This window comes from Punica granatum, chromosome 6, assembly GCF_007655135.1.
Source record: "Punica granatum isolate Tunisia-2019 chromosome 6, ASM765513v2, whole genome shotgun sequence".
Classification (NCBI taxonomy): Eukaryota; Viridiplantae; Streptophyta; class Magnoliopsida; order Myrtales; family Lythraceae; genus Punica; species Punica granatum.
This window is the reverse complement of record NC_045132.1, coordinates 12,684,830-12,712,556: the sequence shown is the minus strand read 5'-3', so window position 1 is coordinate 12,712,556 and position 27,727 is coordinate 12,684,830. Positions and strand designations below refer to the sequence as shown.

The following is a 27,727-nucleotide window of genomic DNA, read 5'->3' as shown; positions in this document are numbered from 1 at the left end:
TCCACGAATTTGCTTGAGCCCAAACCTCTTGAATCAGGCCGTTGAGTTCATTTTTAAACTTCTTTGCACGTGCCCGCGTAACCGGTCCAATTGGAACTTGAACTTGATCGTTAATTAGAACTTGAATTGGATCCCTTGAAGTCGAGCTACGATTTGCATCAAAAATAATATACTTAAAATAAATAATAAATTTTTTAAAAGAAAAAAAAGACATTTATGATGCCACAAATAAAAAAAAAGAACTTAAAGTGGTGATAAATTAATTGAAATAGTCATTTTACAACATGGATTAGTTTTCAGTACTTTGGTTTTGTTCCCCTTAGGTAATGTCATGTGCGAGTCTTGTGATCGTAGAAAATTCATGATTTTAGTCCGATATAACTTGAACTTAGATTTATCGGACCATTCGAGTTTTGGATAGTAGTTGATACACATAAAAAAATATTATACTTAAATTAGACAACAAAAGTTTTAAATTAATAAATTAAAAAAAGGACGGGTGAGAGTGCGAAAATCCACTCTACGTGCCACCTCCTTAAACAATATCTTAGATGGAAATTTGGTAATCGGAGAGAACTCACAATGGTAAACCAATACCGCTCTAATTTAGATTAATCAAATCCGTTCAGTTTTTAGATGGTAAGTGGTACGCACCAAAAAAACTATTATACTTATATTAAATAAAAAATAAAAAAATTAATTTAAAAAAAGAAGGAAGGATGTGGGTGAGAGTAAGGAAATCAACCATACTCCCCCTCTTGTTCATATGGACCTGTTTTTATTTTTTACTATAATGTATAATTTAATAATTATGCCTTCAATAGATTCTTAATGGAGCACAACCCACACATTAGGTGCCGAATGAAACGATATTTCAGTTTAAAAAATACAAGCAAATATGTTCGACATTTTGTAAAATTATTTTACTTTTAAAGATATTATTTCATTATATAAAGTAATGTAGATCAACTTGTCTAAATTATAATTTTTAATTTAAAGAACAAAATTCATTATTTGTAATGGTATTATCCTTAGTGAGGTAACCTGACTCAAGCTTATATTGGTTACAGCTGAGGCTCATATTTTTTTACATGCTAAGTGGTGCACACAAAAAAATACCCAAAGTGCAAGTATTCTTTGAACGTTCTTATAAAAAGCAAAAAAAAAAAAAAATCTTCGAATGGATGACCCTCATGACTACAGAGGTAGATTATAGGTTGGTAGTCGGATTATATGGTCGTATGGCTGGTGAATACTAATTAATGATCCTAAGACCTGTCTCACTATTAATAGACCTGTGCGGTAAGCTCCACAGCACTTTCAATGCTCAAGTCTTTCAGAAACACATAGCAATAGAGAGAGCGAGAGAGGGGAGCCATTGTGTAGAATGTCTCTAGAGGAAATAATGCCAGTCGAGTTCTTAAGAAAACATGTCAAAGATCTTGCCTTCATTCTAACCCTGTTCATCATCTTCGTAGTACTTTCTATGAGAAAAGCTATGATGCGGAGTGTGTATTTGGTGGACTTCGCGTGCTACAGGCCGCCAAGGTCGCAGATGTGCTCCAGGGGCTCAACCATGAGGACTGCCCATGCCTCGGGCTTGTTCTCGGAGAGTACCCTCGACTTCATGCAGAAGACGATGGATAGGTCGGGCCTGGGCGATTGCACTTACCTGCCCGAGGGGCTCTTGAGGGTGCCTACTGACATGTGCATGGGGGAGGCCATGAAGGAAGCCCAGGCAGTGATGTTCGGGGCCGTCGAGGAGCTGCTTGCAAAGACAGGCGTGGACGTCTCTGACATAGGAATCCTCGTGGTGAATTGCAGCCTGTTTTGTCCCGTGCCTTCGCTGTCCGCCATGATCATGAACAAGTTCAAGCTTCGGCATGATCTTCTCACATATAATCTCCAGGGGATGGGGTGTAGTTGCGGTCTTGCTGTTATAGGACTGGTCAAGCACCTTCTTCAGGTCAGTCTCCTTCTCTTTTCATTTTGCTAGTTTGTGTTTTAGGGCCAAAAAAAAAATGTTGTTTGTGTTGTAAAGAACATGGAAGAATCAGACTTAACGCTTGGCTAACAATTAAGATAGGATCGGTAGAACATATAAGCAAAAAATATCCAGTTTAATTTGCCACTTGAGATAATTTGTGTTTTTTATTTGATGAGACCACCGGTTATCTCAGTTTTTTGAATGAGACTAATTCTATTTTAGCACCGGCTTGTCCTATTACAATGTGCTTTTAGTGAGTTTCAGACGCTACACTCCTATGTCGGTCGTTTGCATTTTCGACCGAGTTAACATGTTCTGAAATATGAGAAGAAACCTCTGTTGGCCTAATTCATCCTTACCACTCCTTAACATCACTTGAAATATTAAATTATATAGAAGTAACTATTTTTAGTATTCAGCGGCTAAAAGAAATTATTTCTAGTGTTCATTACACATGGCATGAGTAAAAATAGAACTGCAATAAATATGGTGACGATGACCTCTCAATTATATTGGCACATACTGTGGGAGTCTATGGTGTAATCAACAAAAATGATTAAACCACACAATCAAATGGATTATGATAATTTTAAGTAAAAATCAAGTATTTTTACTAAAAACCAAGGAAAAATTCTTGAAATTTGTGTAAAGTGCTTTAAAATGTGTGTAATTTACTTTGAAATCTTTAATTTACTTCATTTATTGGTAATTTATTAGAAATTTAAGTAATTTATTACAAATCATTGAAGTAGTTTTATGGGTGAAAATAAGTGTAGTTTATTCTTATTATGGTGCACAATCATATTAAAGTGATTGCACCATAAAATTTCCCACACATTTCCCACACATTGTAATCTATATATTCACTTAATAAATGCTAGGAATTTTATTGATTATTTTTATATTTAATCCATGTGAGTAATGTTAAAAAGAATATTCGGTGGATGGAAATGTTAAAAATTTTGCCCGAACTAGATTTTGTGATATATTTTAGGGAAAAATGAACGCATTCTCTTCTAGTGTTGGTTCTGATCTTTATTTAATGACATGTTTGGCATTTAGCCAAAAGGATGTCATGCTTTCCATTGCCTTTAATTTATAAGTTCCTGTTTCTTATCGACGGAAGGAAAATGGCTATATTTGGAAAGCAAATAAATGCACCCTGGAGAACTTAGCATTAGTTACCCCCAACAAAAAACAGTACTTAAGTCGTGAAAAAGATCTATAATTCAATTATTATATATATATATATATATATATATGTATGTTCACAAAAAAAAATTATCATAAATATATTCATAGAACATTTATAACAGGTCCATATCTCCTCCAATAGGGGGAGTGGACCTTATATAATTTTCTTGTCTTTTGTTTACTAAATTTTTTTTAGAGTACAAAGCAATTTACCCAGAGCTTTGATAGCTTTACTCCGTCCTTTAAAAAATTGTACTGTACCCCTTGACCTCCTTGAAAATAAGCACTTTTCACTACTCGGTCATTTTTTCGGCCAAAATGTGACATGTGCGTGGCATGTGCATTTTTTCATGGGAAAATGGTAATTCAACAGAGGCACAGAAAAAAGTAAGAGACCATGGTGACCCCCTACGTGACTTTCCAACGACCCAATTTGCAGCCACATCTCTATCCTCCTGACCATCCTGCGGCCTCACCTACACCTCTCGCCATCACAGACCAGGAGGCGGAGCAGGTTGCCACTCTCTTCCGATTCCTCGAGACTGTGCAACAGCTCAACAGTAATGAAGGAACTGGGGCTCTTCCCATTTATGTATAGGCAAAGGACTGTTCTCTTCACGGTTTTCTTCAGCAGTTTATGCTAGGCGAGGACTCGAGTGGCGGCCGGGCTCTGTTTCTCCCCTAACAAAAAAAGAGACGACTGAATGGAGTTCTTTGTTGGACTACTCGGAGACGAAAGATTTGGGCCAATAGGAGTAACATGTTGATGAGTAAAATGGGATAAAAATTCAATATCGGAAAAAAAATTCATAGGTTAATATATAGTTTGGGTACCATCATTTTTTAGTTTGAACTTTTAAGTAGACATGGGCCTAAATCTATATAAACCTATTGGAAATTCAATATGGTATCAGAGTATGAGTTACATGTATGAGCACCTACGTGCATATGTGCATGCACTCACACCACGTCAGATCTAGTATGTTCGAGTATAGACAAAAGAGCATCTCGTGTTAGCCCCCTCCCCCCCAAACCACCCGAGCATAGAAAAAGAGTCCGGCTCGATATCAATTATTGAGGACGGATGACTAAAGACACGTGACAACGTATAGACAAATAACCACACGTTGTACGTAAAGGTGGGTGTTGAGGAGTAAAAAGTGATACAAATCTCATATCAGAGAAGAAAAGAAAAATCCATGGTTAATATATGGTTTGGGTATTACCACTTATTAGCTTGAGTTTCTAAGTGGATATGAATTTAAGTCCGTATAAGTCAAATGAAAATTCAAGACAGCCGACCCCACGGATAACTGGGTGTTGGACTTAATTACGATTCCTTAGAATGTGGTTAATTGCAGTAGGGGCAGGAGTAACCCCAATAAGATTGAAACCTGCAGCAAAGAACATAATCTCTCACATGCTTTGGTCCTACAATCTCCCATGGTAGTTGATTGTAAATCAACTCTCTAATTAGATGACGTAAAAGAAAATAAATAAAAATTCAGAAAACCCTTAAAGAAATGAAAATTGTTCATCATCTCTTTCTTTTCCCCACCGTCAGGAGCGGAGTTGCGGTGGGTGGTGGGGAGTTGCAGAGCCAATTAAATATCGCCGGGAATGAATGGAGAGACGGCGGAAGCAATTAATGGTCCCGGGTCGGGCATCAGTGGATAGGATCATTAGACCGAGAGGGAAGGAGAGAGGGACGAGTGGCCGCTGGAGGTCGTCAGAGGCAGAGGTATGGCTGCACGGTGGGGTCGTCAAGACCTCTCGATGGGGTCACAGGTTGGGGTTGCCAGGAATGTCCCAAAAAAATTTTTTTTCTTCTTTCTATATGGTTTGTGCCTCAGCATGAAAAAATGCACATGCCACGCTTCATATCATATTTTGGCCGGAAAAATCACCGAATAGTGCAAAGTGCTTATTTTTAAGGAGGTCAAGGGTCACGGTCCAATTTTTTAAAGGACAAGGGGCAAAGCTCTCATAATTTAAAAGCTGAGGGGATAAATTACTTTTTATTCTTTTTTATATATATATATATATACATTTTTAATGGTTTTTTGGGTTTCTATCTTGATATCTACAAATTCAATGAGTTCTGATTAATTTAGATCAGAATTGAATCAATCCATTAAGTGATAAAACTATCTCAATCATGTATTTTTTTTCCACCCAACACTCGAATTTTCCTATGTTTTATTTCCAAGTCCTATAATTTTCTATTTTTTTAGATTTCTATCATAATATCCGGAATCTAATGAGTTCCGACTAATTCAACTGAGTCAATTGGCTCATTTAGTGGTAAAACACTCCAAATGGTTAATTTTCTCCACATACAATACTCGAATTCGCATTACATACAACAAACAAGTTTCAAAAACACCTAAAATAATCAGTTACACTTATCTTTTGTTCCCTTAAGATTTTAAATCCTTCCAAGAAAAATTTCATGAAAGGACCTGAAAATAATACGATTTTTAAATTGGCCCCTGTTCTTCATTGTCAAGTCTTAACTAGAGGAGTAAAAATACATCTTTCATATTAGGGTAAACATCGAAAAAAAGAATGTACTTCTCTTGTTACTAAAATCAATTAAATAAATTCATAAAATTACAAAATACGATCCGTTTGGTTTCGCAATTAAAATCACAAAAATTTTAACTTTAACTTTAACTTAACACACTGCACAACAAAAATACATATTTCCCAAACCAAAAATTTTAACTTTAACTTTAACTCAACACACTACACAATCATTTGTCCTTTTCGACAATCAAAATCAAAGTTTTTCTAACTCTGAAACCAAATGCACCAAAGTCTATTTCCTTTTCTCAGTTAATATATTATTTATTTATTTGCACTATTCAGGTTTTGTTTGAAATTATGAAGGCTTTCAGAAAAGCCTGCGAAAGGACCACAAAGTAATTTGTTGATTAGTCATCAATTTTTATTTTGCCAAATTTTATTATTAGAGTGAAAGTGCACTTTTTATAACAAAAATCAGTTAGATAAATCAATAAAAAGTAGCAAAACAGTTCACACAAGTTACAACTGTCCAATATGATCTTCAGAAAACCAGTTGAAGTGTCTGACCGATTAAAAAATAGAAATTATAAAAATTATGGGGGATTATGATATGATTCTCGAAAATTTTCTCCCGTATCGTCACGCGGTCCATACCGCTAGTGTGTGTGTGTGTATATATATATATATATATATATATATCAAAATAGTGATAAAGATGAAAAAAAGATCAACCGGCAGAAGATACTTCTGCTTGACAATCCGAAAATCTTCAATTAATCTACAGGAAATCAAGGATAAAGTCCGTGGTTGACATATTGATCCTCTTGGTCCATTAGAAAGTATACTAGCTAATGGTCAAGAAAGAAATAATAGTCACAGAAACGTAAATGTCTGTGTAAGAAGCTAATTAACTTGTTATTTTGATCAAAGCATCAAGGTGATGAACCTCGAATCTTTTTTTTTTTTAATCGAAACTTGATTTTTGTCACTACGATGGAAAATTATACAAGACATGCTAGTATGTAACACCATCATTTCTCCCAAGAAATAAGGGACATATATTTATAACTTTAGACCATCCTTCACTGTGATCGTAGACAAATTGTTCTCCGTATGGTACTTTTTTTTTTTGGGGTGAATTCTGCATGGTACATTATTTGATAATAATCCGTCAAAGGAACATAGTAGAATGATACTGCATCATCTAAATTTATGCAAATATAGTACCATTTAATTTACTTAACTCAAGATATAAATCTTAAGTCACGTGTGGAGGGAGTAACAACACTGCATGATTTGGCTTTTCATTATTCTAGATTTGAGTCTCTTGGGCATAGTAACAGAATAGGGAAAAAAATGAAACTTTTATTGGCGCTAATTGAACCCGAATTTTCTTTATTCTAAATGAGAACGCATGTCAATGCACCGTGCCATTCTTTTCCTGATTTGGCTGATTATTTATATAATTAAAATAATATTAAATACTAATTCACCCAAAAACAATTAAATACTACAAATTGTATGTAAAGGTAGAATTATTTTTTTCCCTGATGAAATTACGATGTCCGCAACCAATAGGCTGGGACTAATCTCGTTTGAGCATCCGCATGGCCCTACTATAGAGTTTCAACTACTATAGAGTTAAAGGGCCACAAATTTGTACAATAGGCTGAGACCAATTCTACCTACACAAATCAAATATAACGGTAGGATTTTCTACTACTATATAGAGTTTCACAAAACTTGCATAAAGTGCTTTTTTTATTTTTGTATCTTGGTATTCGGAAGTCTAACGGTTCTCGACTAATTCAGTTCGAGTCTAATCGGTCCATTAAGAAGGTAAAACTCTCCCAATATCGATTTTCTCTATTCACAAAACGCATAAAGTGATGTTTGAAATGATACGAAATTATGCTTTCTCTAAAAACAATACTCTCTACTCTTTCCTAATCAAACTGCCAATAAAAGAAAAGGAATCGTGGACAGTACAGGGCTCTCTTAGATTGATAAACAAACATCAAATGCTTGTATTTTAAGAGCACTCAATGTGTTTTGACACATTAATTGTCAGAGCATCCAATTAATATACTGAACTTGCCTTTCTGCAATACATGGATTGGATTTCCACTCGCTCTACATTTATAGGCACAAGAAAACAACACCAAGAACATTTCTTGGCTAGGACAAATCGATGCTATAGGTGATGACACATATCGTGGTCTCGGCGGGAAAGAAAAAACTATGATGATTTGGTCGATATGGCTGCTTTCGTTAAGTTTTTTCCTTATTAATTTCCTTAAGAAAGCTCCAAGCACTTGTAGTTTATTACAGATGAAAATGGTATGACAGCAATTTGATATATGATGCCTATCTAAGAATATTTTATATGATTCACCATACAGGTTCATGGTGATTCACATGCACTAGTCGTTAGCACGGAGAACATAACCCAGAACGTCTACCAAGGTGATGATCACTCGATGATCCTGATCAACTGCGTGTTTCGCGTCGGTGGGGCAGCTATTCTTCTATCCAACCGACCTTCTGATCGATCAACTGCCAAGTATGAGCTCGTCCACACTGTTCATACTCACACCACCGGCTCTGACCGTTCGTACAACTGTATCTTCCGAATGGAGGACAGTGCAGGATGCATTGGTGTCAATATTACCCGGGACCTCTTGGCCGTAGCTAACACAACCATTGAAGCCAACATCAGTGCACTGGGTCATCTTATCCTCCCCCCGTGGGAGAAGCTTCGATACACCATGAATTTTCTGATCAGATTCTTCAACCTGGCGAAGATCAAACCTTATATTCCCGATTTCAACACTGCCATCGACCATGTGTGCTCCCATGTAGGCGGAAAACCTGTGCTCGATGCACTGCAGAAGAGCCTCCGTCTGAGCGAAGCATCCAGCAGTTCCATCTGGTACGAGCTAGCCTACACCGAGGCCAAGGGAAGGATGAAGAGGGGCGACCGGGTGTGGCAAATCGCATTTGGTTCAGGATTCAAGTGCAGCAGCGTGATATGGAGGGCAATCAAGACTGTTGCCGGCCATGAAGAAAAGAACCCGTGGGCCAATGAGATCGATGCGTACCCAGTGGACCTCATCAACGAAGGACCGATTCCGTATCATTTTGAACTATCTGAGTAGGAGATTATGTAGAATGAATCAATCGAACAATGAAAGGACTTCCATATTCACCGTAATTTGGAACCCGTCCTTAATTACCCGGCTACATGACCAGTTATTAGAATGTCAGTTCATGTTGTTTTTTTCGGTGGGATCGGTTCTGTTGTTTAAAAACGGTAGATGGCAGAAAGACAGCATTTACTGATCGGATTGTACTCTTCAAACGAAAGAAACTATTTTGATATGCCAAAATTGAATAGCCACAGCTATCCTGCATTTCTTTGTCACTGTAATTTTATTTTTGGACTGGCAGTTGGAGGAGGATTCTTTGATATATATATCAATATATAGGACCACTCGACTCTTCAAGACATTGCAATTTTGAATGCCTCTGCCTTTCCTTAGGACGACATGTACGCTGTACGAGTCATAAATGCCACTATATTTTTCTGTTTCATTTCGCATCTTTCGAGGTTATCACAAAGAAGGCCTTTGAGCCAAACAGGTGTTGGGAAAAGATCACTAACAAAGAGTCAAATGACGGTATCATTACACTGAATTATATAATAAATTAGTGTTAATCCGTGCAACACACGAACTTGTGTTGATATATTTATAACAATTATCACAATTTGAGATATTAATTTACTTATAGTATTATTATTATTATTGAAAAACAAAATTCTCAACCATCAATTTTCAAAAATAATTTTCAATAGAGTTACACGAATACTTTTGAATAGTTCAATTATAATTATTTAATCAACCTTCGTATTATATCTTGTAAATTTATTTAATTTATTTCATAATTTTAGTTTGTATTATATATAATTATATTATTTATATTTATTCTTTATATTATTTGTTTATGGAATCTTCCTTATGCATAAAGATTGTTACTATTCTATATAATATCTTTTTTTTTCGATTTATATAATCTCCCTTTTATGGGTAAGCATTGTTATTGTTCTATATAATGAGACATTATATATATTTTTCAAATATGTATATTAACTCTATGTTTTATATATACTTTTTATATATTTCTTATTATTTTAAAATTTATTAAAAGAAAATCATATCTATGTTTAGTTTTTATGACAAATTATATATATGCATCATTAATTTTCATAAGATTATAAAAAATTTTATATCAATTTCTATAAGTTAGGCTCAATTTTTATAAAGTCATATTAAGTTAATTGTTTATATACATTTATCACTTACATATAATTAATAAATTACAACAAAAATTTTCTCTTAATTATTTTTAGTAAGAGATTAGGTTCATTTAATTGCATTTATTAATATTTTAAATTATTCTTATTCTTTGTTTTTAATTTTCTCTATATTTTTAATTTTCTTTTAATTATTATATAGTGAGTAGGAGATTTAGATACATATATTGCATTTATTAAAATTTTTTAATTATTATCTTTGTTTTAATTTTCTTTTTCCATATTTTTTAAATTTTCTTTTAAGCATTTATTATGCACCCAAGTAAATTCTAGTTATGTATAGATTTTTAAATGATCCTAGCTCGAACGATATGGTGCGGAAAAACTAATAGGATTCTTACAATTGATAATGGTTAATGGCGATTATCCATGTGATTACCGAGAATGTATCGTATGAAATGGTTATATCACATGATATTGTGTTACCATACATATAAAAAATCTATTTTTGTCAACAGTAATTTTTTTGGTGATATTACTAAAAATCAAGAGGAGTTGGGATTTGTGAAATTGTCACGTGGTACGCTCATTACACATAAAACTTTCTCATTTACGAGTTTGATACATTTTAATTGGTTCTTCCTCACACCACGTGACGATCACCAAAGTATCTCTCGAATTTTACAATTTTTCTTTCTCGGTAGGATCGAATTTTACAATTTAGAAGGACAAGATGCACTTTCTATGAGTCGCAAGTGCCACAATAGTTGGTGCATTTCTTTTTTGGGTTTTGGAACTTATAGAGAAGGCGGCTAAATAGGTGATGGGAAAGAGAAGAAATAAAAAATCAGAAAACGCAACCTCCATTTGGTACATTGGAATGAAATGGAATGGAAGGAAATAAAATGAATTTTACAATGAGAAATATAATTATATTGAGAGAATATATATATTGAATTTTCATTTGACTTATAAGGCCTCAGGTCCATATCTACTTAAAAACTCAAGCTGATAAGTGATGTAACCAACTCTCATACAATGGATATTCATTTATATTTTCCATGTGGGATTATAATTCCCAACACCCGCCCTCATGTGCAGCGTGTGGTCTATTTCTGCCTACACATTGTCACGCGCCCTTAAACACATGCTCTCAACAACTAACCTCGAGCCGGGCTCATCTTCCGTGCTCGGGCGAGAAAGGACTACCACAACGCGCTCTTTTGGCTACACTCGGACATATTAGGCCTAGCGTGGTGTGAGTGCCTGCGCATATGCGCGTGGGCACGCGGAAGCGTAACCCGCTCTGATACCATATTGAATTTCCATTTGGTTTATACGAGCTCGGGCCCATATCCACTTAAAAGTTCAAGCTGATAAGTAATGGTATCCAACTCTCATATAAACCAATAGATATTCGTTTATCTTTTCCATGTGAGATTATAATTCCCAACAATAACTCTTTTTTGTATTTAAATTGAAAATATAACCTAGTATAATAAAAAAATGAACTTATTTATCAAGATGTGAGTTTATGAACATATATATATATATATATGAGCTTAAAAGAAAATATATGGTACTTGTTTGAAAATTAGTTAGAATGACGGACTAAGCATTACTTAAGTTTTATGAAGGGGTGTTCATTTTATCAAGTTGAAGAAAAGAGACTATAAGAGTAAAATGCTCTTTCTAACACATTATAAAGATTAATAGAGTGAAAGGAAAATATGTATCTTATTCCATTCTTTTACATTATGGCGTATCAAAGTAAAGGTTTCACCAATTAGAATCGAGAAATGTAATGGACCATGTCTCCTTTGCCATTTCCTCTATCGTTTAATACATTAGTAGAGGTTAAATTGCTAGTAATTAATGTTAAAAATTAACAAAGAATGTCGTAATCCCTACTGAAAACACATAATCTGTCCTAGGAATATAAGACCAAATCATATCAAAATTCTGTAAAGCGGGAAAATCTTGGTTGGTTTTACCTCACCGATGGATAATAAATTAGACATAACTAGATAATAAAATTAGACACATCATCATGCAAATATTGTAACTTGAGGATCTTCTATATATTTCAGGATAGCTTACTTTTGTCATTGAACGGGATCCACACTCATAAATCTAGTAGAGGTTGTTAGTGTTGAACATTATCACATAGAAGTAATTTGTTAATGCTCGCACAAAGAGCAATTGGATACTTCTATAGTTGTGCAGTGTTCGTTTAGGACTAATCTTGAGCATGGATAACTTGAATGGTTAGGACCTTATACTTTGAAACACTATGATGAGATCCTTTACGAAAAAAGCATATGCAAGAAAAAATTTATCCAATCTATTTTGCATTCGAACTAATCACCCCCTTGAATTGTCATAGTTGATCGTTGGAGAATTAAGTTTTTTAGTGATATGGCTTTGAGCCACGTTGAGTGTTTGGTTACTTGAAGGTTCCATTGGCCAGTACGAGACAAAGTAACACGTTGGGGACGTTTGCCTTTTGGGGAGAGGCTCAAGGATAAGATGTGTTATTGAGGAGCTAGGTGATAGTCAATTTGCGACATGAGCTCGATTACAAATGTTGCGTGGAAGGGTCTCGCGTAGAAACACTTGCAAGTCAAAGACAAGAGTCATGCTTAATACCTCATACCTCTTAACTTAAATAATACGTGTTTCGCGTTAATGCTATTCAATTTAGGGAAGTAGCCTCAATGTGTACTTGATATAATAGATATCTCACGGCCATCTACCAAGTGAGTAAGAGCCTTTTATTGTTCATTTTGAAGTCTATCAAAAGGAAAAATATTTAATGAGTGTTAGTCAGTGAGTAACTCAAATGAAAATACATATTAGTGGGAGTCAGTGAGGTTATTATGGACCCCATTTATCACTTGCATGTATTTTTATTGGATTTTTATTGTGGGCCATCTTTGAGTCTCAATTTCAACAAGCGACTCTTCTTTCACCACCTGACCCGAACTCAATGTCTACCTATGTCCCATCATTGCTTTGCTTAGCTAGCTTGCACGGTATTTGTCAATTGGATTTTGCCAATATGACTTCGTATCATCATGATATGGTCTTCCCATCGTTAGATGCGCATGGGTCCTGCAACCTACTATATCCAACAGTTGGGAGATTCCGTATCACGATTATAAAGAGTCATTTTCAATATACTAATATATTGTAATAAGGGGGTAATTTACTTGACTAACTGTTCTTGGATTAAAGAGGGGGAGGGGGGACAAACCGAACTTATTAGACTTTTAGAAACTTGAAGAGTGCATGTGGTTTGGTGGCTTGTGAGAATTTCTCATCTCATTAGAGAGAATCATCCTAAATCGCGGCAGGAACTCAGGATTCGATCAATGAACTTCCTATAGATGTAAGAGTCTATTGAGTCAATTTGAATAGATTTAGGGGTGATAGGTTCCGGGTATCCTATTTTTTTCACGATACCCGGACCCTACCCTGTAAGGGACCGGTTTCAAGATTTTGGAACCGAACCCTACTCTGTTGAATCATGGAACCGGAATCTACTCAGAACCTGTATTACCACAGGTTCCGGGTACCCTGTGGGAACCTGTAAATTGTTTTGTTCCGGCTTGAAATCTACTCGATTCATGTAAGAAAGGGGATTCCTAATTGTGCATGTGGTGCTCCATGAAGAAATTAACGACTGCTACTCATTTTCTTATCATACAAAGCCATTTGCAAGTTCTCATCAATACCCGAACTTCAACGAACCAAATGAGTGAATTCTATAGGATGGTATCACAGTCTAATACCTAATCATGCAAAGCCATTTGCAACTTACTCAAACTGCACTTTTTACAGCACCTATTCGAAAACTAATTCACTTGCATCAATTTTTCGAAGTTGTGGAGTAAAATTGAGACCTTTCACCATGAAATTTCATCTATGCTAATCTAATCACATTCTATCTATAGAATGTCCACGTTGAAAAAATCTAGGGCACTCTACAAAGCAAGCAGCTCAAATGCAGGGGCAGTTCTTCCGATTTTCAAAGAAAAATTAAAATTAAACAAAGGGAAGGTATTGAAGGATGCGAACCTGATGGTGTTGTCGGTCCTCATGCGAATCCAGTGCGGGATCGGCCTGTTCTGCCTCATCTTCTTCGCCAGCTTCTTCTTGATCCTGAAAGTCTTGTGCGACGGCTGCACAAACCAAAAGCATATACTTTATACTTCTATTTCCAGTAGATGGGATCACAAACACTCCTTCAATCAAATCAACTAGGTCAGTAGAGGAGTCTAGAGAGAGTCGGAGACGAGAGGAGGCAGAATCTCACCGGGAAAGGGAGCTTCAAGGAGAGTCGGAGACGAGAGGCGAGTGACGGAGAGGAGCTGCAGTAGAGTACAGAGCCAATTTAGGGTTTTGATAGTACAGACTAACAGAGGCTATTTGATGGAGAGTCCATAGGAGAATCTCACCGAGAAAGAGAGCTTGAAGGAGAGTCGGAGACGAGAGCGATGGAGAGGAGCCGAAGTAGAGAGTCGGAAACGAGAGCGACGAAGAGGAGGCAGAACAGAAGCTCACCGGGAAATGGGATCACGAGCACACTTGGAGATGAGAGGCGAGCGACGGAGAGGAGCTGGAGTGGAGAGTCGGAAACGAGAAGCGACCAACGGAGAGGAGCTGGAGTGAAAAGTCGAAGACGAAAGGCGATTTGGGTTACAGAGTCACAGACGAAAGGCGATTTGGGCTCCTATCTTCCCGACTCTTGCTTGAGACTGAGACTAACTTTACTTTTTTTTTTAGTAATTACCATCCGGTTCCGATTCTGGGTACCCTGTAGGTTGGAACCGGATGTCACCGGTTCCTTATTTTGATATCCGGACCATATCCTATTTTCAATACGAGCTACCCAGATCCTACCCTAACGGGTAGGTTCTGACCGATTCTAGGTATACCCGGTATCCGTGCACACTCCTAAATAGACTTCAATTAATCTCGAAATGGTATGTAGCCTTGGTGGACTTGCGAGTAAATGGGACAAAGTCACAAATCAGACTGGATTTTTTTAAAGGCAATTTGGATTTTGGGGGGAAAAAAATAAAAAAGAGGTAGGCCAAGCCCAGCCCAACCAAAGCCCAAATGCGACCCGCTTCAATTTTAAATTTTTTATAGTCTCTATAAATTCATAAATAAGATGTTTTCTTTTCTTTTACCTGATGCTGCCACCGGGGGTCCATTACTGGACTCAAAGGTTTGGTTTGGGAGTGTTGTTTCTGATGGAGAAATAGTGTTAATTTCAGAATAAATTAAAGTGTTTGGAAGAAATTAATTTAAAACTGTTGAAAATAAGAAATGTAATTATTTATAATTTGAAACAAAATACGCAAAAGCAAATTTCATCAACACTTATTAACCTGTTTAGAAAATCACATTTACAATAGCAATTTTGGTCCAAACTGTAATTTCAAAAACTTTTACCAAATATCAAATCTACTTAAAATTATAAAGAAAAGTTATTATGAAATCTCACCGCACTCCTAAACGAACTCGAACTCCCGAAGGAGTGACTGGACTTTTGATGGCCTCGTATGTACCCGTGTTGCCCAATGATGGGGGCATCATGACCACAGATCGTCTAGCACCGTGGCTGGCAAGTGGTGCCAATCTGGTTTCATGAATCATGATGTTCGGCCAACCACAACCTCGTACAAGGTAGTCATAGGGGGGCCAGCTGGCCTACCTTATTTATGGTCACGGTGTTCCACATTGGGACCAATATGGTCTAAATATATTCAATGATCATGAGGGATAGTAATCTAAAGCAAAATCTATGGACAATTATAAAAGCTAAAACAACTCATAGGACATGTTACGTAGACATACAAAACCGATGATTAAGTGACTGTTAAAATTCCAATCAATCATTATGTGGTAAACGACAAGCTATTATTGTGCCATAATCCACGAAATTTCAAAAATTTCAGTTACAGAAGTGGAAAAGTCTGTTACACCCTCCGATTCAGCTCTTCCGAATCAATGGGGATGGCATTTTTGTAATAATCATGGAAAGCAGGGCCACTTTAATTTACAGAGGGGTTCGAAGGATATTCCTCCGAAACTTTTCGGAGGAATAATAATTATTGTATATGTAGACATATATATTATACATAGTGTTTAAAACATTGAAAAAATCTCAGTTTATTGATACAAATCTTTGGTATTTTCACAAAGTAAAATAAGAAACGCGGCTATCCTAAAACTATGGGAATCTCCATTGTCGTGAAAGTTGATCTGACAAGAAAATTTGAAAAAAAAAAAACTTTAATCAAAGTAAATAAATTGCCATAATTAAAAGATCAAATGGAAATTAACTTCTACATAGACAAAAATTAGTCACAACTATATTTTATATTTCCAATAACTTGTTCAATCACCATCTGTCTTTTTAATACATATATGCGCGACAACTCTAGTCCATGCATATGCACGGATCGTTCATCTAGTATTAACTGTAAACAAAATCAATATAAGTTTTCATCTTATTTATTATTCTAAATTTTTCAGAAGTAAAGATACAAAGTAAGTTTCATATGGATTTTTTCAAGCATTTTTCTTCGTGATTGTCCGGTGATGGAGATAACCTGGAAGCAGCTTATTCCGACCAGCCTCCAGGCCGTGTTCTTCTCGGATGACCTACACCAATGGCTGATTCGCAATCTTTCATTCTCATCTGTGGTATTCTCTATCATGAAGTCTCATTTTTGGTGTAGGAGGAAGTGGAGGAATTATTCACTTTTCGATGAGGGATTCTCGCTGCCGAATTCATGTGCGAGTGTTATCATCGGCATTGCGTGCAGGTTCTTGCGTCTACAGCAAGATGGAACACAACAGCATTCCCGAGCTGCTTGTCAATGGAGGAATGTGGGTTTGCGTAAACCAGTACCGGGTTGTCACAAGGTAAACTCGGATGGTGCTGCAAAAGGAAACCCGAGAAGATCTGGAGCTAAGGGACGATCATGGTCACTAGGTAGTGGCTTTGCCAAGAACCTAGGAGCAGCTACTTCAGTAGCAGCGGAGCTTTGGGCAGTGAAAATGGGAATGGAATTGGCTTGGTATTACGGGGTTTATCACAAAGATACATTGCCGAGATTAGCGGGATATATTGTATCATGTATATTAACTAGCCTTATTAGTTACATACATATTAGGCAATAGATATCTTAGAAATATATCCCGCTAATCTCGGCAATGTATCTTTGTGATATACCCCGTAATGAGCCTAATCGGTGGGTTGCAGGTACAATCCAGCTCAGGGCCGAGTTCATTCGATGGGCTGCAAGCCCATCAACCACAATTGGGGCAGCCCTGCAGTGGGCTGAACAGATTGTCTCGTCTTTCGGACACAGCGTTTCAGAAGCTACTCGACTTTTTGGGTCCAGATGATGAAAACGTGCATCTAGCCTCTGGTAAACAGTTTTATTTTGGTAAATTTTGGGCATGATTGGATAATTGATAGCGGAGCTTCTAGGCACGTGACAGGACGTGCAGATTTGTTTGCTAAGTCGTGACTACTTACCGAGAAGCCGAAGATTCACATACCAAATGGGGGAGTTTTTGATACTTGCAAAACTGGACGAATTCATATAGGCCCCCTCGTTCTCTCAAATGTTTTATTGGTCTCGAAATTTAATTGCATTACGCATCCCAGTTATCAAAAAATCTGGATTGTTGTGTGATATTTTGCACCGATTTTTGCTTGATGCAAGACATCACCACAAGGAAGACGATTGGAGTGGGTGAGCTCCAAGGAGGTGTGTATTATCTTCAATGTGTGGCTATCTGGGAGTAGGCTAATCTCGGCAATGTATCTTTGTGATATACCCCGTAATACTTGGGAAATTGGAGTGAGGAAGCTTCTTATTGAAGTGGACTCCGAGGTAGTTGTCCACCTCATTTATCGCGCCAGAATAGACCAGGTCAGAATCATGCTCTGATTTCAGACATCCATCATTTAACTGGTCGGGACTGGACGGTGATGCTGGAACATATTTATCAAGAAAGTAACATGTGTGCGAATTGGCTTGCAAATTATGCAATCATGTGATCTATGGGAGTTCAAAATTTTAGTTCTAGTCCTCTTGGGCTAAATTTACTTAACTATTATTTTAATTTAATGTTTTGGGCTTCGAACCCAGATTCACCCAAAAAAAATAATATAGTTGACTAATTCATTTGATCTTCCTTGAGAAAAAAACTCCATCCGACGGAAACAACAGTTACAAGTAAACAACAGTAGTCTTAAAGTCCGCGTGTTGTGCGTGCACTAACGGTTATTCAAATATTTAACAATCCTCTAAAACGCGGTTCTAATAATATAAGAATATCTTTACGGACCTATTATAGCATGATCGGATCATATAAAACATGAACTAAGAATTGGTTATGGGTGATTTACCATTTATGTGATCATGAACTAAAAACAATATAAATTTACTTTTTATAATTATTTTTATCGAAAAATGCAAAATTAATTACTAATTGTGAAAATTCATGTTCATATTAAATCGAATGAACGGCTATGTGGAAGGCTCTCTTAAATTGAATGAAGGGCTTTCGTTCGCAAAAATCTATTTTAATTATATATATGAGAAAATAAGAAAAGAAAAAAGTCCTGATAGTATCACATAGTTTTCTCATAAAATAACTTGCGAACAACTTTGCCATCCGGGAACTTTACCAAAAAAAATGATGAGGAAAATTGTATATAGAGTCATTTATCGATTTAGATATACAAAATTCAAGTGATACTTATATAGGAAAAATTGATATTAATACTTAAATTTAAAACTATACAAAAAATATATAATATATTGAATTTAATAATAAATTATCTAATGATAATATTCAGTATGATAGTTTTATTTATAATTACAACATATGTGAAAATGAAAACAAAATAAATACAGAAGGTATTGATAACCAAAAGTAGGAAGATATGAAAGAAAATATGAGTCCAACATGCAACAAATAAAAGGAAAAAAGGAAAAAAACCAAAAAATAAATTTTTAAGAAAGGAAAAAGTAATAAAAATTAGATAAATTGAATGGGGAGTTTTGACCATGAGACAACAGGCACAATTAGTTGGGTGCGTTTGAATTCAGAGTTAAAGTAACTTTGATTTTGATTTTAATTTTGATTGTGGAAAATGAAAAATGAGATGTGATTATAAATTTGACTTGAGAAACGTGTATTTTTGTTGTGTAGTGTGTTGAGTTAAAGTTAAAGTTAAAATTTTTGACTTGGGAAATATTTGTTTTTGTTGTGTAGTGTGTTGAGTTAAAGTTAAAATTAAAGTTAAAATTTTTTGTTCTTGAATCCAAATAGGGCCTCATGTCTCTATCACTACAAAACTAACAAACTTATAATTACTTTTAACTTTCTTTAAATTTCTTTAATTACTTTTGAGGCCTAAAATATAAATGCAAAAATATGAAGAGTTTATTGTTGAGAGGATCCTAAACTTATGAAATCGCTGATGTGGTATAATATTATTACACGAATCGAGGGCTCCTATTGCACGATTAAAGAGTCAAAAATTAAATACATATAATAGATTGGCTTTGACAAATAAGAGAAAAATGAAATTATCAGGGAAGAAAATAAGAAATGAAAAAAGATGATTCGCTGTCCAAAAAATTAGTGACTAGGATGATTGACAATGTAAATAAATTAAAATATTGAGAATTTGTACGAGAATAAACAGAATTAGGTAATGGTTGATAGAGATTAACATATGAATGCAATAATTGCATAAAATATAATGGTATGCTTTCAAACTAGGGAGGATACAATGAAAAAAAAACTATAATAACTAATAAAATGGTGTAGGTATTCTCAAATGAGTATCGAACTTGAAATCTTTTAACTACTAGGTGAAATCATGCATCACTGCATTACATTCAGCAAAGGCTTTAATGACTACTATAGAGTTGGAAAAACTCTTTCATCTCACTTTTCTGTTTACAAAATTGCCAAGATCATATGTAATAAAGTACACACCTATCCACTTATTTTGCATTTCCTATTTTCTATTTCTCTCGCATTTCTTTCTTCTCTGATGCCTTTTCAACGTCGCTCTTCCATTTACCAATGGTGCAAATTTCAGGAGTATTGACACGTACATAATGGATAATTTTTACTTCTATGGATTAATCCAGAATTTTGTTGGTAATTATATTTATCAATGTACAGATATTCAATTTATTCAATGCCAACATACGTAATATCTCAATGAATTTTCTTTAGAATTACGTGCATTATTGCACATAGTTGGACACGAACTCTCATATAAGCAAGACGGAAAAGAATAATACAGATAGGAGGAGGGACAAAATGGATTTTATTGGATTAAGAAAGGTGACATGAGATGAGTGTTCTGAACCCCGGACCGCCGGAACATGTAGCACGGATGATCGCACTTATTTTTGCACAGGTAATTACCAAATAATTATGATCTGGGTATAATTTTTAATTTTGGTACGATTGTAATAAAAAATCACACTTTTTTTGGGGGGTATGTTGATGCAATTAGTTAGGCTTCATTTTCTAGCTCATTTTTAAGCCCAATACTGGCAGGTCCACTTAAGTTCTTAGTCCACCTTATAAAATATGAGAACATGAGAGAGAGATTATTAGATCTGGAAAATTTTTCATTTTGATTGCTTCAAATTTCATTTGATTATTAATTCTCAGTGTGGTTTTATTGTATTTTTATAATTTTCACCTAATGTAATTTCATAGTGCAGTGCAAATACCCGCGGTTTTTGGTGGTACAAATATAAACTTTTTGAAACCACCGCGAAAAAAACGCCGGGGGGGGGGGGGGGGGGGGGGGGGGGGGGGGGGTGTGGTGGGTTTGCATTTCTAAACCGCGGTGCAAATATTATTCTAGTTATATTTGCACCCTGTCTGCCCCATTACCATCCTTATCCACAGATCGGTCAATCGTCACTAATTCCTTCATACGCTCCAGGTGCCATACTCTGAATCATTTCTAGGTGGAAGATTACATAAAAGTTTTAACCCCACTCATGAGCCCTCTTGTCCAAAAAGTGCGGCACTACCGATATCAATCGAATTCTCTTTAGACTAAATGCACATTGTGAACCCAACCGACCACTTCAATCTCCAGTCTACCAAATCATCCCATTTCATTTTGAATATATATAAGATACATCACTAGTACAAACCACTAGCCTCCAGCATTACATATATAGGGATTATATTACATAAATATGAAAAAGAATCTGTTCATCTTTTATTTGGAAAGGTCCCACTGCCCACTAATAAAAGATCAAATTTGCTTTTGCTTCCATCATCCACAACCCCACTATGGATTGATACAAATACAATCAACAAAGTAAACCAAAACTCAGATCAAGAGAAGAGGTTTTGGCAGGACATGAAGGGCCCCACTGCTTCCATTTTCTTATTAAGGCGTTGACGTCAAAACCCCGTTTACATAAAAGTTGAAGGGGAAGTAGAAGCTGTGCCATCTGACTTCGATTTGCAATATGTAGAGGATGGGATGAGATGGACGAATTTGGTGGGACCCACAGGATGTATATGTAAGGAAATATTACGTGAGTGTTCCCCTTCCGCTCTCAATGAGTAACCATCAATTAAAATATCTGAACATAGGAATGTAAGGGACTATTGAATTCAATTTACCACTTACATGCATTATGATTGATTGTTACTCCGCCAAGTGGCCGAGTAAAACTCACTTATAAGCTGGGGACCATGTGGGATTTGTAACTCTTATTACAATACTACTAATGTTGCCTGGACTCTACAAAGACCATTATAGTCATCGGATCAGTAACCTCACCAGTTAACCCACTGTGGCGCAAAACACCCCAGGTCGGTACAAGTCAATGGTTCTGTATGCCTGACACTGTCACTGTACAGCAGCTTATATTAGCCCACTACCAGACTGCGAACATAAAATCCCGGGCTACTTCCCATTGCAGCATCAATTAGCCTACCCATTCCTACTGATGATAATAATTATTGTACCAGTCAATGTAGGCAGGATTTGGTTTTCACCTCTTTAAGATGTGGGGTTGCTTTCAGACTTGACGAGGGAAGAAGTGTCCGGCGGTTGAGAGTGGTAAATGGCAGTGGCTAGGGAGATGGGCATTATGCAGAGAGCCTTGGACTGTAGGAACTGCATAGCGGCCCCCACATTCTCTTCCATGAGCTTCGCGACTTGTCGCTCTGTTCCGTCATTCGACCATTTTTCCCAAGCGGGCTGGTTCCTTCCACCTTCACCACCTTCTTCCTGAAGTATCAAGATCCGATGCTCAATAACAATAATAATCACAACAATGATAAGATAGGGAAACAATCAATCATGACAAAATAAAATCTTCTAATTATCACCTCAACGGATGCTAGTGGGATATCAGTCACTAGTGGTGCCACTGCACCCGCTCCTCCCAATCTACTCATGCTGAGAACCTGTTGAGCGGAACAAAGTGTTATTTAAGAAATAGGAAATGAGATCTGAGCTCATCATCACATTACCATTGGCTCATGTGCTCCTTTATTTAGGGAAAAGTAAGCACTCTCAAATAAGTAATCGAGAGGCCTGGTTTACATTATTATCATATTGAATTTATTGAGTATTCCACTCAAATGATCTCATTATCAAATACAGTTTGGCACCTTCTTATCCATATCCATGTATGCCTCCTCATGAAAGACCAGGTGGCACCTAATATGCCTTTTGCTCACGGCACTCGATTACAATAGCTATTTCCAATCCTACAAGTGGCTCGACCAAAATTGGCAATAATCAGAACTTCTGAACTGTCTCTTCCAAATACAATTGTTCCACAAAAGGCTCTGTACAGGTAAGTTATTACACAAAAAACAGAAAAGCGATCAAGCATTTAGCCGAGTGAATGGTGGAAGTGAGTAGAGGACAGGGGTCTTGGCATTTAATCCCGAGTCAATCTCATGTGACTGAATGTTAAGTCCACACCAATCTTCTCACAATTAAACTAAGATGGCATGAGCGATTGTTTGGGTTGATATTTACTATTTTGACTCGTGGATTGAAGTTCATCTGTGTGGAACCGGGACACACCAGCACCCCAAACATATTCTATGATGTCCCAACTTCCTAACTGAAGAGGGAAAAAAAAAATAATAGGATGAGACTTAAGTACCACTTTACCTTCACTTGGAGCCTCAGGAACTTCACATAATCCACAATTTCATCGAGCATAGCAGCTCTATCAGTCTGCAAAAGCAAAATCCAATAATATTATTCTTATATCCAATCACAAAGTTGCTACTCGAATCTTTAGGAGATCCCAGAAACACACATAAGCTATCCATCAAAAGAAACACACATAAACCAAGCAAAGCATTAAGCACCATACAAGCAAGCACTTTCTGTTGAAAACTTGCGTTCCCCTTCATTAAGTCTTCCTTTTTTTTAATTACATTTCGCTATATAGCTCAGAATCGCGAATTCTCAATAATGTCTTAGAAACGTTACTCAACTGTCTTAAAGAAACCTATCAGGAATGCATCTAACTACTAACTATAATGAAACATCTCTGATGCATTCATTACACATGGACAAACCATAAAGAAGACCACTCAAAATTATGGAAATTTCAATTTATCCTCTATTAGTGAGATCCAAAATATCAAAGGCATTCTCACCTTGTTGACACTAGGGACAAGTTCTTGCAATGCCCTAATTCTTTCAGCTATTCTCTCCCTGCGCAACTGCAAAGAAAAGTATAACCATATTTTTAAAAGGGCTACTCGTAAACGCATATCACAATTTTCACATAAGAAGGTCCGAACAGATCAAAAACCACAGAACCTATCTTCTAGCAATATATCATTCTTATTGAGGGCATAATTTTCATCAGCAATAGGCATGCACCAAGCCAATAAATAGTGGACAAACTACAAAATGTTCTACAGGTCCTTTCATTCTTATTTTCCTTCTCAGCGTAGCTGACCATAATAAGAAGACTCCCATTTTATGAATAAAATTCTCCTAAATTACACTTCATTTAGTTGATAAAGAACTAAACATTTACACTAAGAAAGAACTATTAAATATGGAGATATTAATTACCCGTTCAGCAATGCTATGTGGATCTGTCGCCTGTCCTCGTCTCGCCCTCACTCTAGGGCGCATTGCTGGTGGATGTGGTGCTGCAGGGACAGTGGTGGAAACTGGTTGCCCATGAAAAACCTGAGAATAAATGAACTTCCTTAATCAGGGCACAATCCATTGAGTTATGTCCACCCTTAATTTTTCATCTTCATCACACAAAGAGAATACAAATAATAGGCAACAAGGGGAAACAATTGGCACAAGTAAATACTGTAAATTCTTCTTTACATGGAAGCTGCACCCTCTTGGTGCTTTATTTTGATCCATCAATAAAAATGAATAAAAATTAAAATTAAGCTCCACAATAGCAGCTATGAAACCCAAACCTAACATGGTGCTTTAATAATGACATGTTAAGAAGACAAGCTCCAGAATAGAATCGAGAATATAAATCACTTTGAACAGGGATCTTGTTTTCTGGACTGCATTAAACATTTTAATAAGAGGATTAATCAGCATTATCAACAAATCAGGAGCTTCTATTCTTACATGACTCAAGATTTCCTCATTCTGAACAACAGCAACTAACCATATAACAGCCAAGATCCTCTTCTCGTCTTAGTTCAAACCTTATTCCTTAACTTAGTTCCTGTTATTCCACTTTCTTTTGGCACGACTCTTTCCCATTTTTCAACATTTAAAATGTACAAATGAAATGGTTTGATTCATAAGCCACTACTTCTGGATTCTGGCAGGATCAATTACTTACTAGGAGCTCTCCCTTTGAATCACCAAATCACCTGGTTATCATGCTTCTTCTAATTAAGTTTTCATTCGACTGAATCCAAAAAGGGACAGTATCCATATATCTATAGAATATGCCAAGAAGAAAATATCGTTATTCTCATCATTTTCATGCAAAAATTCAAAAATATTCAAATTTATCTGATTTTTATTACTCCATATACATGTTAGAATTTCAAAATTTTCATTCACTAAGAAGTAATTGTAATTAATTTCACTCGGAAATTTCCCTGAAATCCACAAATTAACTGAACTTTATTTCCTTCAAGGGGTTGTGCTGACTGTGCCCAGTTTACCTATTAGATCCCCATCCCCAGCTTCCCTATTAAGCCGGAAAACAAAATTACAAGGAAATTCATGGTAAGAGTTAGGTTCTATAATTGTTACTCAGCATTGGTCCAGACAAGGTAAATTGGCTAGCCATAAATCCAGAAACCCTTTTCCAGAAAATCATTCTGAGTGGGAACTGGTGTTCTTTTCCAGTAAATCATTCTGAATGCATAACTGCATATAGCTGGTTTAATGGATATTTCAACCAGAAAAAATTGCTAGCTTAGCTTTAGTTAAGCATTTGCATCACCAAAAAAGCAAATAAATAAATGAAAGAAAATGCATTTAGTGGGTGATAAGAGGTAGGAAGGATTTCAGAAATCCTTATCCTATGTTTGACAGCAAGATAGGACTCTCCTTCGGGTAATTAGCAAGGATGGGATTTCTATCTGGATTAAATTGCATATATCGGGGGCACAAGGGGGGAGGTAGGATTTGCTTATTATATTTTCATACAGCAGCAGAAAAGCAGCGGCTAAGCTTGTCAAGTAATTTCAACACTGCCCGTTCCCCAAGCAACATCGAGCAGCCAGCAGCAATCGCCAGGGCCAAAGCCCGACATATCCGACCAAGGTATGCAGGGGCTTGGTTCAAAATCACCACTCCCTTGATTGAGGCTTGGCAACCACAATTGAGGCAGGTCAAGCCTCTGTCGAGGCTTTGCCTGCCCTTTATCTCAATAAACAACAGTGGAGGCCTTGATGGAGACTGCCATGGCCTCAATAAAGACTGGACGACCTCAAGGAAGGAGTTAGCATACTAGACCATGAAGATCAATTAACATCGACGGGCAGTCTAGATTGAGAATGCTTGCAGCTGCACTTCCCGGCCACCAACCATTATCGAAGTGCTAGTAGAAGGACATCTGAATTTATCTTCCAAATTCGTAATTAAAACTCATAAATATCCAATTTCGTAATTACTTTTCAACTATGTGAAGGCTATTCGGTCATTTTTCGCTAAATCCAGACTGTTTATCTTCCTCCAGTAGAAATTTGTCATCAACCTAGAAATCCTTCATATCCCGAATTCGTCCTGTCCTCCAAAACCCTTTCCTAAGACAATAGTAAAGATTAGAAACGACAAAACGTTCTCTTATCTCGTACACCCAGGAACATGTTGTAACACTCCAGCTATCCGATAACTCGGAACTTTTCGACAATTCTATACAGAACAAATGATCATAATGTCCACAAAGAAATTAGCGACTAGCCATGGGTTGCAGCGAACAGCTTAAAAGCATAAGATTCTTCAACTTTTTGTTACGGATTTGAAGGGATTCGGACAGTGGAAAAAGGGTGGCGTAAAAAGCTTACGTTTTTAACTGTAGAAGCTCTGCCATCAACGACCTCATCACGGAACCGCTTCCCTCTCCCAGACGCATCCTCGGGCTTCAGGAACCCTCCCCCGCCACCCTGCTCCAGGCTCAACCCCAGAGGGAACATCGGGGGCTGGTGGTATCCGCCGCCCGCTCCGCCGCCGGGGCCGAGGGTGGCGATGTGGCCGGAGCCGTCACCGGAGCTGAGCTGGAGCATCATGGGAGGAGGAGCGGCAGCGGCCATGGGGGGCCCTTCGCCAGTGGGGAGGCCAGCCTCGGGGGCGGGGAAGTTGGGGAGGCCGAAGAGCTGCTCGAGGAAGTCGTCTGTGGGAGGCTCGGTGTGGTTGTTGGCCATGGTGAGTGGGGGAGAGGGGTGTGTGAAGCCGGGGATCAGCAGGAGGCCTCAAAGAGCATATAACGAGAGAGAGAGAGAGAGAGAGAGAGGCAGAGGGAGAGATTTGCAGTTGCAGTTGCAGAGTTGCAGGGGTTATGGTTTTAGGCGAACGCAGAGAGAGAGAGAGAGAGAGAAGATTGGAAAAGCGGAAATGAAAGGAAAGTAGCTTTTATTAGTCCGAGGAGGACGGGATGGGTGGTACGTCTCTCCGCTGTACATTTACAAGACGAACGTCCGCTCTAAGCGCAAATTTTTTACATTAATAAGAATAAAATAAGATATATGCCGAACTATAGATTGATATTATAATTATAATGAGATATTGCTACTTCCTGCGAATAATTCCTCCAACTTCCTCCGAAAGTAGAGACAATGGTAGTTTTGTCACTATCACGAAATTCGAGGGTCAATAATGATTGCTCTCATACACGCCACTTTCGACAGAAAAATCATTTTCCTATTATAATAATTAATATGCAATATAATATATATATATATATATATATAAAATCGACGTACGGTGAAATTCATTTGATGACTCACACATTCTAGTAGGATATCATCGATTACTCAAATTACTTCATTTAATAACTCTTAAGTCCATGTAAATTGACATTTTATTTTTAAATAAATTAGTTAATACCCGCGCATTATGCGGTAGCTTTTGTCAATTTCTATAGGATGAAAAGTATGTAGTAAATATATATGATATCCAAATAAAT

At 36.8% G+C, this 27,727-nt stretch overlaps 2 protein-coding genes across 2 annotated transcripts; one reads left to right on the top strand and one right to left on the bottom strand.

Annotated features, from left to right (window-relative positions):
• Positions 1–1,202: 1,202 nt before the first annotated feature.
• On the top strand, positions 1,203–9,123 carry LOC116210004 (3-ketoacyl-CoA synthase 2-like). The gene is made up of 2 exons (XM_031543781.1): positions 1,203–1,966; positions 8,113–9,123. The coding sequence occupies exons 1-2, from the start codon at positions 1,388–1,390 to the stop codon at positions 8,866–8,868; spliced, it is 1,335 nt and encodes a 444-aa protein (XP_031399641.1). The 5' UTR covers positions 1,203–1,387; the 3' UTR covers positions 8,869–9,123.
• Positions 9,124–21,673: 12,550 nt separating this feature from the next.
• Positions 21,674–27,189, bottom strand: LOC116211768 (transcription factor UNE12-like). Its single transcript, XM_031546281.1, has 6 exons — positions 26,610–27,189; positions 24,178–24,297; positions 23,751–23,816; positions 23,254–23,319; positions 22,455–22,532; positions 21,674–22,353 (listed from the first exon to the last, which is right to left on the bottom strand). Exons 1-6 carry the CDS (start codon positions 26,964–26,966, stop codon positions 22,123–22,125), a joined length of 918 nt encoding a protein of 305 aa, XP_031402141.1. The 5' UTR covers positions 26,967–27,189; the 3' UTR covers positions 21,674–22,122.
• Positions 27,190–27,727: the final 538 nt, after the last annotated feature.